The following is a 13,969-nucleotide window of genomic DNA, read 5'->3' as shown; positions in this document are numbered from 1 at the left end:
AGATTGTATTACCCTCATGTTCCTCGAACATCCCTAAGGAGGGAAAATAGGGATGTTTGCTGAAAAATCCCTTTTTCCCGTTTTGGGGCCCTGTGGCACGGTCCTGGGTTAACACAGAGATCTGCAAATCCCTTTAAAAATATTACGTATGGTACTAATTACTTGTGCGAAATACCAATCTTCTATCTTCAATACTAAGGGCGGGAAAAATAGTTTCCTCTTCTGCGAACATTTCCGAAATTTACCAAGGATACTATACAAACTTCAAAAATTTCCTGACACGTCCCTAATTATCGTAGGATGATGATTCTTACGTCGCTCTCTTCAGAATCGAGAAGGCTTTCAGAAAGTATCGCTCAAACGTCGCTGAGCGGAGCAAGAATCGCAAAAGTGGGATTTTTGGTCCAAAAATATTCCTTTTTTACCCTTTTGTCCCTCTGAACCCCCCTTATATGTTGACGAAGAGATCCGAAAAAATTCTCATAAAAACTAATGAGTCCACTGATTGCTTATCGAAAATGTTAGGATTCTAGGATTAAAGGAAAGCTCACCAAAAAATGTTGAAATTAGACCTCAGTAAAAAAAGGGAATTTGTAAATTAATGACGTCATACCCCCCTATGTTCTGACGCTCGGAAGAGTATAGACCATTCCAAGGCTTTCTTGAATGCCTCCTCTCTTGGAAAATTAAAATAAACCGGAACTAAATAGCATTCTTAGTTCTCTTTTAATCGAATCTTTAAGACACTACAATATTGGTCGAGAACGACCGAAAAAGCTTAAAAGGGTTAACCTAAGCTTTCTCTATACATATTGACATAGATCCAAATGAAATACTCAGCAGTATTAGTGGTAGCACAATAAATGAAATTATATACAATATTCAGATTGTCGCGTCACTGAGACTAAACAATCTATTATAGACTTTGTCACCACAACATAATCAGAATAGGTAAGGAAAAGTAAAGAGGAGAATTTACATTATCCAGAAGAGTGATCTGCCATCTTTAAAGCCTTGTTAACAAATTATGATAATCGTTGTCGTATATAAATACCAAAATAACAAGCCGAAGATCGAGACAATGCTGATAAAGTTCATGATGATATTATTTAAAAAAAAATGAGACTTTATATATTCAACTGGCAAAGCACTTTCCCTTCCGAAAGTTGTTTACACTTCCTTGTTTCAAGGCTGATGTAAGTCTTCTGACGTTTACAAAGATTCTAAAGTTTTCAGTCATATTTAAATTAAGTATTCAGAGATACAAAAAAGTTTTTTTAATATATCAGATTATAAAGTATTCATATTTTAATTAAACAAGACACTAGTATAATCTTCTGTTATTCAAGTTCATTTTCCCTCTAACTTAACCCCTATAATAAACTTCTAGGCTTCTACATTAAGCCTAATCTAGAAACATAATTAATTCTGCCTTTAACTTTTATTCCTAGTTTACAAATCTATTTCCTAGATTCCTTTGTATCTACTACCAAAAAGCACAGGGTGGCCCAAAAGTAGGTATACAGTCCCGTACTGACCGGCTCATGGTATTTTATATAATTTATTTATTGCTATCCATAAAGATAGTGACTTAGTTCCTTTCTTTATTTGTTCTTAATCTCTTTTCACTCATATATTAAGCTTAGAACAGAATAAAATAAACTAATTATTTTAATATACTAAAATGTCATACTTGATCAATGCAGGGCTATATACCTACTTTTGGGCCACTGTATAATGTAACCCTTTCCTTCGAAAGTTTCAACTACTACCATTTTCGATTAACAAAAACAAGACTGCTTTCCTCATTACACAATATGTATTTCATACTTGTTAAGAAAACATAATAATAAATATATTTTTACTATTTAATTGCCATGTTGAGTGAGTGAGTGAATAAGTATGACTGGGTCCGCGTATTCTCATTCTATGCCTCTAATATCCATTATAATATAATCCATAATTGAGTCGCTCCACATCTCCAAGATTCCGTACTCTTCAGTTAAGCCTAATCAATTGTATAAACCCAATCACACATTTTGATCAGGATATATCTGTTGCTGTTTGCTTCGAATTCCCTAGTAACATTTATTATTTCAATAATATATCAACTAATTTACAAATATAATATATTACGTAATTTGTGACATTCCTTCTAAATCCATAAAATAAAAAAATAAAATCCAAATTATCAAACTATCTTGCTACACATACAATTTAACTTGATTATTTGCACAGGCTATCCCCTAACAACGCACAATCAAATATAGGTATGTGCCCTTACTCCGTTAACACAACGAGTCCACATGATAACAGCCTCATTCCATGCAAGACTAATTCCCAACAATACTGTATCTCCTTTCAACATTGTCTTTTCATTAAGTAACTCCAACAATATCATTTTGGGATAAAATTTCCGTAACCTTTACAAGTTTTCCACGAAAACACACACACACATTCACGTCAAAATACTTAGTACTGTGATCTCCTCAACAGCTAAATTTATTAATAACACAGGTCTGAAAAAATAAAACAATGCTAAGCTGTTTCGCTTTAGTTAACTGATTCGTATGTGTTGGGGTGCGCTCTATAAAACTCTATCAACTGCCAAAAATGTCTCTACACAAAAACCAATTTACAAACACTACATAACTAATCTAAAACATTAAAATCAATCACACATTTAAAACTTATATCTTTTATTCACGCCTAAAATTTCTAAATTTAATTAATTATATAACTAGACTATCAAAAATATATTTAAAAAAATAATTATATTTAAAATACAAAATTTCTCACAATATACCCCAATTAAAATAAACCTTAAGCATAACCACATTGTGGAAGACGCGTTAAACTTACGCCTTTACAAACCACAATATTGAGAATATGGAACTCACTATTTAGAAAATTACGAGTAAAATGCAGTAATTCAAATGAAAAAGTAACATCTAACTAACTTATTTCTACAGGAGCCACATCCCAAAATGATAAGGTAGAAACAGTGTAATTAATGGAAATGCTATTACCATGCAATCTACAGTAAGAAGAGGTAATTATATAAACCCTCTAACATGCAAATTCACGAGCTGTCGGTACAAAGAAAATAATACAAATATACGATTTAAAAAAATCACAGCCTATTTTTAGAATAATACTGATTCTATTGCACATTTAATTTTCTAACACCCTTCCCTTAACATATGGGTACATAATTATAATGATTACATTAAAAAAATTAAAAAACATTATGCTTGTAATCAATCGTGTGTGTGCTAAGAATTTTCAATTTGGAACAAATTTCTATATTTTAGACAACTGTTAAACATTAATTCTGTTCACTTTTGTAACATTATATATGGAGCAATCCAAATGAAATCGACCAATGATGGTTGCTGACAAAATTTAGTTTTTATTAATTTTTTACGTAAGTTTGTGCCACATTCAGGGAGTTAAAAACGGGCATTCATTTTTTTCTTGGACGCGCAGGTTTGTTCGTATCGGCCATTTTGCATAGGCGCCTCAGCATATTTTGAACTTTTCAGAGGATTCCGTTAAACGCTTTAACGTTTTATGCTTTAAAGATGAGTTTTCTCACATTTTCACAAAATAGACAGTAGTTATTCAGTAACAAGTGGATAAAATTGCATCACTGAGACTTACGTAGTTTCTGAGCTATAAGTTTTTTTCTTCAGTGGGACTTAATATCATGAAGCGCCATGAGGGGTGGATATAAACTTTGTAGCAAATGTCAAAATAACACGACAGTAATGTTTAGTGGGTAAAGTATGCATAATTTATGAATTATATCCTGTAGAAAAAAATGAAACGGCTCTGTTATTTCTTTTCTGCCTATAGCGCTGTTAAGACGTCAGTGAGGTAAACAGTTGACTAATTTGTGTACAGAGTTTGGCACTGATACTGAAAGTACGAGCTGTAGAAGTTGTGAACTCTCTGGGTGTGAGTTTCCGGAGAATCTTAGTGATTGGCACTCACACTCAGTCATTCGTAGATAGTTTAAAAGAGGTTCTTGGACCATGGAGATCGTTATTTTCCTGACTGATGTCTTTAATTCTCATAATCCACAATTTTTCGTCGTAAATACAGGCTACGGTATCATTAGGTGCAAATGACAACATGCTATGTTCTAGAAGTACTGAAGTACTGCAATCAGTAAATTCATCTAATTGTGAATATTCATAACGTCTGATTTGTGTTTGCGTCAGAGGTACAAATCTATGATATGATCTGGCATTGATAATTCTTTTACAAGTAGTAAATGTCGAATTTCTTGCTGTTTGACTGCACTTTTTCTGATGAAACATAGATAAATTGTATGCCTGAGATATTAACAACACAAAACCTGTACATTTGTTCAGCTGTTAAAATCGCGAATTTCACATCATTGCAACAACTTATAACTCAGAAACTACTCAAGTCTTCGTGATGCAATTTTACTCACTTGTTACTGAACAACTATCGTCTATTTTGTGCAAATTTGAGATTCTTCACTTCTGTCCTTCCTGAGATATTGGATGGTGAAAATACACGATTTTCAAAAATTCGCAAGGTTTAAAAATTCCCAAAAAATCAAATATATGGTTCTCAGATCTGAAACTTATTTGGGATGTTGTCTATTATTTAGTCTCTATGTAGACAAAAAACTGAAGGTAAGTCTCATTTAATTCGTTTCGAAATGTACATTCCAAAATGGCCATTTCTAGGTTTCCAAACTCAATGTTCAGAGCTTTTTCTTTCGACGTTCTGTGTACGTCCCAATGTGCGCAGAACAGAGAATGTTGTCCCATTAACTTTCATACGATTTTGGTTTGAACTCATTATCTTTAAAACCTAAAAAGTTACATCATTTAACGGAATCCTCTGAAAAGTTCAAAATACGCTCAGGCGCATATACAAAATGGCCGCTACAAGCAAACCTGCGCGGCTAAAAAGTAAATGAATACCCGTTTTCAACTCCCCGAATGTGGCACAATCTTAGGTAAAAAAAAATTAAAAAATAAATAAATTTTGTCAGCAACCTTTGACCTGGAAATTATTCGATTTATTTCATTTGGATTGCCCCATATGCTATCGATACTATTGAATCAAAATTTTTCAAGATGATTTAAATTTTAGAGCCGACAATGAACAAGATGAGTACAAACTTCGGGAGTATTTAATACATCCTCAAATTATACAAAAGTGAACGATATAGGAGGGGAAATTTCACAAGACAAGTGAACTCGTGGACTTTCTTTTAAATGCCTCTCATATACTTAATAGTATTTACTTACCTCTTTATATATATATATATATTCTTTTGCAGTTTCATTCATGGAAATCTAATATATATATATCTTTTACTTTAATGCTTGCAATTCGAAAACTAACATCACTATTTTCTCTTTACATTCAAATTGTAACACTTAAATTTCCCATAATGATAATTTAATGTAGCTGTTTTATTTTATATTTATATTTAGTATGAATCATAAAATTTTAAATAACTTTTGAAAAAAAAATTCTATTTATGATGTTTTCCTCTTAGGCCATAATTACTGGTTCGTCTATACCCCACTGAACAGATGCCCGAAGAGTAGTGTGGCCCTCACCACCATTCGCGCGCCAATCCAATGCAGTACAGAACAACCACAATGGCTTAAAAGGATTAACTCAAATTCTGACCAGACAAGTTTTGTTTCTAAAATTAACGAACATTTATTGCATCTGACTATTTAAAAAAAATGTTGTGTCATTAATTCCAAGATCTTGCTGAAGCGACACCCAACATCGAAACCTTTAAGCTTTACTTAAATGAAGACTATCATTAATTTTATTTATAGTACTTCAACTTGAAGACAATATTAATCAATCAACTGTATGTACCAATATGTACTGGTTTCGATTTGACCAAATAAAAATTTAAATATTTGTATATCTTTTATTGTAACTTCATATTCTTTAAATAACAACAATACTCCTTTACCTCTTAAGGAGTCATTTTCAAGAACGGATAACAAGATTACTTTAAGAAATTGAAAAAGGAAAATAACTCTTTGTTACCACTAACCATAGTATATAGTTTACAGTTGAGGTTAACTCCATATCTCACCAGGCGTGCCCATACTTATAATCTCCAATCAATAAACACATAACACACACAAAAAAATGTTACTATTATTTTCCCTATAATTCAGCATATTTGAAATACTGAATACATTCCCTTTACGGAGGGCAAAGGCTTGATATCTATATCTCATTTCATTTAAGAATATTTATTTAGTTATCCGCAATACCGTGCATGACATTAATATCAAAGCAATACAACATACAATAAGAAAGAAATCTACCTAACTAATCTAATCTAACCTAACCTATAGCTATCCTACTTCTACCTCATTTAGTACGGATATTGAAACCACATTTCATATTTAAGAGGGCGGATAACTTGCACATTATATATATATAAATTCACATCATACGAAATTCACACAATATTAAAAGAAATCAGACACATAAATAAATTGCACGCTGGAGTTGCCTCAACATCTATTTACGCTATCAGGAATAACAAATTTGTTTTTCAATAGATTCTCGAAAGTATGCAAATGAGGTTTTGATTATACAGCATAATTCAATTTCTGTGGAATTTTGAATTTATATGTTAACCGTATCACAACAACAACGTTCATGAAAGAAGAAAAAAAAAAAAAAAAACCTAACTTAAAGTGACTATGGAATCAGTACCGTCAACAGTATTAATATATATCAAATAACATGCTTTTAAGATGTCAACATCAAGACGATGTGCAGAGCTTTCACTATCTGGTCTCATAGCAGCAGCTAATTATAAGACTCGAAGTTCATGACTATTAGATTTTGTCATTACTCATTTCCTTCCCCTCTAAAGACTGTCTGAAATTGTGTGACTTAGCGATCCGCTTAACAACTCTTCATCATCATCATATACATAATGGAAAAATGACTATTGTCTCTGGTTAACAATTTTGAATTTAGTCATCAAAACAATGTCTCTGATACCCCAAAGTCACTAATACTTCAAGTGGTTTAAAGAGAAGTTCTCATGCAACTTCTAGAAGTCAACAAAATGGAGGATATAGTCACTAACCTGTATCCTGAGATGCTCACACAGTACTAAAATTTACCACCTGGTTGACTATCTGGTTGGTTCCAATATTACCTGAGCATCTCCTTGTCTCCAAATTACCTTGAATAGCACCAAGAAAACATCTTGGACGGTTTCCATCTCTTTTGATCAACCTCTAGTTGAATTGCCATGTTAAAGATAGGCCGTTCCCAGAGGAAACATTTTTAGTCACAATTTATATCTCACAAGAGCCCTATTTTTGCCTAATTATGTGCCAGGTTAGTCAAATTTCAGGTTTTGACAGGGTTTACGGTCCAAAATTTCCTTTTAGATGCACATTTTCCTTTTATATTTTAGAAGGGCTCTTGTGCTCTTTTCCTGTTATATTTTATATATGATCTTCTGTACACCTTACACACCCTCTCTTGACAACACTAGATTTAACTATAATAAGTATTGATATTTAATTTTTTTGTCTCGTAAAATATAAAATCAGTTTTAACAAAAAGAAAAGAGAATTTATTTATTTATTTCCGCATATTCCATTATTCTTTTTCTTCTATATTGAGTATTTAATGTGGCTGTTCCCACTTTGAGACATAACAACATGGCAAACGTTTGTTTACATTTCAAAAAGACGCACAATTCATGCAAGGTCAGACTTCAAAACCCCAGACCAGGTAAGCTTGTCATGGAACACATTAAGGTGTTCGTACTTTTATGAGAATAATGGCAGTTATGCTAAATATAATTTGAATCTCTATAAAGATAAACAATAAATTCTATCTTTCTTCCGGTCAAACATTAGGCCTAAAATTATGTAAACAAAAATAACCTATAACGTTTTTTCGTACATTAATGCCGAATAACTTTTGGATTTAAAACAATTTCATTATTATTGACTACAATCGTAATAATAAATAGGTTATCTCATGTCATCGTAGTATAATTCCGTAATATTAACAAGATAAATATAGTGACTTAAATATAGTGACTGCAAAGCACACCATCTGAGCCGTCATGCTACATCCCTTACGTTGTGTAGCTATCAATGTTATATTGTCGGTACTGATTTACAATATGCTAGTCAGCAGTGATACATATTATAATAAAAATAACCTACCGATAAAATGTACAAGGAATACTGTAATATAGAATTTTATCTAATGTTACCGGTAGTGAAAAACATACCGTAACAAAATTCTTAGCTTATGTTCTTCAGAAAATAAAATGGCCATCATCATGCCTACGAGAAGGATGTTACGTCACAGTATTCCAGTCAAATCTACTTACAATTAATTACCAACTGCACGAGTAAGCAATAGATTTCGCATCACCAGAGCAATTAGACAGATTCTATCAGCTGATACAGAAGGATCCAGATCGTCTACAGCATAGACAATAAATCAAAATAGCTTTCACCAAGATCTGATATAATGATATATTGAAGAAAATTAAACCAATCTAGTTTATTTATAGATCTAAGATTCTAGCCTTTATAAAGAATCGAGGCATTCTCAAATAAGCTCACTTATTATTATTCTTCATTACAGTGCTCGATGTCACAATACTGTTCCTGTAACGAGCATATCCGAACGGTGAAAACGGGAAATTCTCAAACACCCTACATATTTTCGTAACCCAAGAACCATTCAAAGGACATTTCCACTCCAAAAACGACACCCTGAAAGCAGTAGAGCACTCCTTCGGAAACATCAAAAAACGTGGAAAGACTACTCATAGAGGAGTGTATCAAGTGGTGATAATTATACGGCCTGGCAGAGGATTACACGGAAGGAATGTTAAGATTATAAATGGTTTACATGTTGCCACTACTTCCGTTTCAATGAAACCAATGGTAGCCAACACAGACAGGTTTCACTGTACTGTTCTTGAAATGCAATTTAAGCTCTACATTCCCATGCACGATTAATTTTGAAAATGTATGTATTTTACCGTAACTTTTGTATTGCAATAAAGTTACAAACAATATTAAAGAAAAAAAATACCTTAAAGCGGTTGTTCTATCACAGGGTCTGTCCACCAACTTGGATTCTCCTCCACTCTCAGGACTAGACATTCCAAGGAGCTGATTAGCCCAGGTAAGTGTGTGGTACGACGGTCCTTCGCCACCAAGTTCAGCGGGTAGAATATCTTTGTTTACAAAGTTGTGAAGAGTACTTAAATTGTTCCCATGTAGAAATATCTGAAGAAAGAAAATTGAAACGGAATATAAGGATCAAATACTAGAAGGAAAAATGAAATATTAATATTACTAAATCACATCAGACACAACCAACTGAAATAGGCGCCGACATAAGTTCAAACATAGAGGATCTCAATGAGAGTTAGAAAACTGGCATAGTCGAGAATATGCATGAAACAAAATACAACACTTAATTAAATTCTTTATAACACCGTAAAGAAAAATCTACTCTTTGACAAAATCTTGGTTAAAATTTAATTTAAAAGTTGAAAAATGTGTTTGCTTCTTTAGCAGAAATAATCGTCAGATTAAAATAATCTTTATTGTCGTCAAGTAGCAATCGTTAAAAAACAACTGCATAAGCTTGATACCGGCTGTAACAAGCGGAAGTTATTTTTTATTTTATTCATTTATTTTTTATAAAGTCATGATTAAAGTTTTAATACATTGAATTTTACGTAAATTATATACTCTGTGTATTTTTTTTTAATTGTTTCTTCTTATCTGACACAGTAGGATTATTTTCCACTTTTATGAGAGTAATGAAATCATACTAGAACATTATTGTAACATTGAGGTGACTGAGTTCCATACAGTAAATATTAGAAGGAAGGGTTTAGAGGTTACGATCCCCGGGCTGCAGTGCCTCAAAAGGCTACAAAGAATGGTTGGGTTAAGAGGAGCATAGTACAACTAAAAGATGACTTTATGTGTGAACTGCCAACACTCGATCAACTTGTCTAAGAGGTTGTAATAACAGCAATGGTTGCACAACTTTCTCAAAGCTCTCAGAAATAAGAAAAGAACTAAACCTACATCTATTACACTTAATACAACCAAAATACTGTCTTTTCTCCATATTTTATTAGTCCAACTCTCACTCCAATAACTCTTAGTTACTCCATTGTTAATGTCAGTACATCCGATTAAATACTGACTATTTTGCCTATGTATTTATTTATCCAAACAACAAATGGTTTCAAGAGTTGTTCTTCCTCCCGTCATTAGTTCCTCGACGAACGATGAACACCAAAGTCCAAGGACTCCGATTGCTAATTGTCCATGTCTAGTATTACATTTTATAACACAAGACATGATATGAAATATAGTTGGGAGTTTACTACAAGGGTCGTTCACGGTTGACCGGGATTTTCGTGCGAAAATAATCGATGAATAGCCGGATCATGATGAAACTTGCGGGTTACGTAATGCATTCCTTCTCGAGTAACTAGCACCCGGCATGACGCACTTGGCGCATCCGCAGCAGTTGCAGCGAACATGGCAGCAAGCAGTGTGTCTGTGGCTGTGGAGCAGCGGTGTGTAATCAAATTTCTTGTGAAGGAGAAAGTTAAACCAGCTGAGATTTTCAGAAGATTGCAAGCACACTATGGTGAACAAACGATGTCATGGACATGAGTGTACGAATGGTGTGAACAGTTTCGCGAAGGACGGAAGCTGGTGACAAATGCACACATTCGCCTGACTGCAGTCACATCAGTGAATATCGCACGTGTTGAGCAAATGATTAATGACCAAGATTACTCCACATTGTTGAGTAGTGCTGTACGAAAGTCCATTCGCAAGAAAAGACCTGGGATGTTGTCTGGAAATGCCATTCTTCTCCAGGAAAATACCCGCCTTCACACGGCCAATGTTACAACAACTCTGGCCGAAATGCGCTGGGAAGTTCTGTCCCATCCTCCCTACAGTCCAGATTTAGACCCCACTGATTATCATTTGTTTGCACCCCTTAAAGATCATCTGGGAGGGAAGAAATTCACGACAGATGAAGCACTGCGGAACGAGGTTCTCCAGTAGCTACAACAACAACAACCAAGTTCTTTCTATGCCAAAGGAATCAGGGACCTGCCACAACGATGGCAACGGTGCCTCGACGCGCATGGAGAATACTTTGAAAAGCTTATATAGTTTGGTGCTTCTTGTGTTATCTGTTTCCTCTGAAGAAATAGAAGTGCCGGTCAACCTTGAACGACCCTTGAACATTACGGATGAGTGATATATGTTATGAACTTTTGGTATACCATTTACACCTGTCTTAAAACACAATGACACGTGTTATACATAGCGAATTGTTATAAATAAGAACGCGTATGATAATTAAAGAAAGTAAACTGTGACTTTACAAACAATATTTGGTTTCTTGATATTTAGTGAAAGAAAAGAAAGAAGAAAAAAACAGCTGATTTGCTCAAATACAATACAGATGGAATATTGTTATTCTTATTATGACGTGTTGCATGGCCAGACATGGGAAATATACAAAGGAATTTCGGTAAACCAACTCCTTAAAAATAAACCAGTACCCTTGCAGAATAGGGTTCACTAACTAAATAGTTAAAGAAAATAATTCACAATAAAAAGTCAAGTCTCGATTCAAGTATACTATAATAGCCAGCTACACTCTTCCTGCTACGAATGGGGTGAAAAAAATGTTAAACCACAGATTTTTATTAGCGAACCGGATAAAGCATACTCGCGGAGACCTAAGAACCGTCATTTGGCCACCACTGCTCTAGAACAACTTATTATTGATAAAAATACAGAGGTTGATTCACTTATATTATGCCGAATTTCAATGTGCCACTTACCAAGGTATGTCGTGTTTCCACTACCGGTTGTGTTCAAATTATAGGCCACCTCTACTGCCTACTTGCCGGTATTGGAGTGTCCATTGCAGAAGACTGCGTTGCAGCTCGACAATGGGTATGGTGTCCCACTCCTCTTTAAAAGCTTTTTTTAGGCCGGTGACGGTACTGACTCGACGATAGAACAGGTCCTGATTGAGAAGTCCGAAAGCACAATAGTCTATTGGGCTGGCATCTGGACAGGGATGTCAGAGAAAGGGATTGCCGAAATTCCAATTTCCTGTTCCATATGGCGATAGAATTCCAGCGACGTTTTAGGCGTATGCCTGGATACCTTGTCTTGGTGTAGTTCAACCTGGTTCACGTCTTGACCGTACAATGCTGGGATTTTATGCTGGTAAATTTCAGTCAGGACGTGAGTCTGGTAGTACACAGCATTGGTTGACGTTATGCTCCATCTTTCGGAGATGCAATTTGCCAAGTACGAGAAACCGGCCACAATTATGAACCGTTTTGGTAAACGGTTCTAGCTGCTGACTCTGTGGCGCACATTTCTATAATACGGTTCACAGTGGCACCACCTTCACGAAAGTTACACACCTGACACATTTTTACGACGCACGACATCGTGAACTAAAAGTCGGAAAGGGCCATAATGAACCCCTCCCAGAATCTCAGTTTCGGCGGCATCAAAGTAAGCTTAACCGCACTGCTCTACTACGTGACTAACGAGCAGCGTTGCCAGATTACAGAAACAAATTTATCGTCACAATAACTAAAAATTATCGAATATCAGAAGAAATTATCGTATTTTTCGTGCCCACACAAAGTATATATATATATATATATATATATATACCGGGTGCACCATTTATAATGTCCCACCTTTATAACAGAGGAACCAAGAGAGAGAGAGAAGCGAAACTTTGCACAAAGAAACTACAGGAAGGGGGACATCTATCCATATATTGGGTACCATCACCAGGTGAACAGTGTTGCCAATCCAATATAAAGTTATGATTTTTTAAATGGAATGACCTAAATTTAATTTCATAATTCGAATCGGCAATGAAAACAGAGACGAAAGAGATGACACTCGCAGATCAGTGTTGCATACGTTTTGAGAAATAACGTTAAACGTGTGTCAAATTTAAACGCCTTTAACACACATAAGGAATGAAGTAGTAACTATTTATCCACATTAAATTAAACACTGGAAAGAACTCTTTAAAATGACTTCAAGTTTAGAAGGATCAGTTAAACAGTGTTGCCACAACAGAAGAGAGAAAAGTTGAGTTTGGAAATAGTGCAATAACTTGGAAAAGGTCCATAGTACAGTATGGTTTAAAATTCATAGAGCAAATCAGTATGTCATAAGAAGTATTGTCGCGTTTATTTGAGATCGATAAGTCAAGTACTTACCAAGATATTCGGTACTCTGTAAAAGCTGAGAATTTTGTGCTGTACAAGATGGTAACGCTGTTTCAAAATTCCCTTTTTTCCCTCTGCGTTAAGAAAGTAATAATCTGTGACTTAAGTTATATTCTGGACCTGCCGAACTAAAGTAAACAATTTAAAATAAGGAAATAATATTTTTTCTGTTTCATGAATTTTATAGTGTGTGTTACGAATAATTGTTTTTTTATCATTATAAACATATATTTATTTTATTTTATTTCTTTCTCTTGAATATAAGTTAGAAAAGACAATAAAACGTAGATATTAATAGTTCCCAATTTTAATTGAAAATACATAGGCTAAGTTCAGTTAAATGGTAGCAAAATTTTTCAGATTATCCAATATTTATACGTACTGTCCAATCTTAGGGGAACATACACAACGTATTTTGTATTTCATTCACCACGAAATTAAGTACAAATAATTTAGAAATTGTTCTTTAAGATGTGAGTTGCATTTATGGATTCATAGGTGTCGATTCCCTTATGAGGACTCAAACGTTATGAGTAAAAATACAGCACGTAGATATATGCCATAAAAGCTATAGTGGAACAAACATCAAACACCTGTGTTGGGTGCTCATTAAAAACA

General features: G+C 34.2%; 1 protein-coding gene across 4 annotated transcripts in view; it reads right to left on the bottom strand.

The window, feature by feature from the left end:
• Window positions 1-13,969, bottom strand: part of LOC145684081 (clavesin-1-like) — a 52,219-nt gene that overhangs the window by 18,038 nt on the left and 20,212 nt on the right. For all 4 annotated transcript variants that reach the window (XM_081755953.1, XM_081755952.1, XM_081755954.1 and 1 more), the window contains exon 4: window positions 9,118-9,314. In XM_081755953.1, coding sequence (XP_081612079.1) covers window positions 9,118-9,314 — 197 coding nt within the window. The remainder of the gene's footprint in view (window positions 1-9,117; window positions 9,315-13,969) is intronic.

Source organism: Thermobia domestica, chromosome 4 (genome assembly GCF_964235325.1).
Source record: "Thermobia domestica chromosome 4, izTheDome1.hap1.1, whole genome shotgun sequence".
NCBI lineage: Eukaryota > Metazoa > Arthropoda > Insecta > Zygentoma > Lepismatidae > Thermobia > Thermobia domestica.
This window is presented reverse-complemented; position numbering and strand designations above follow the sequence as displayed.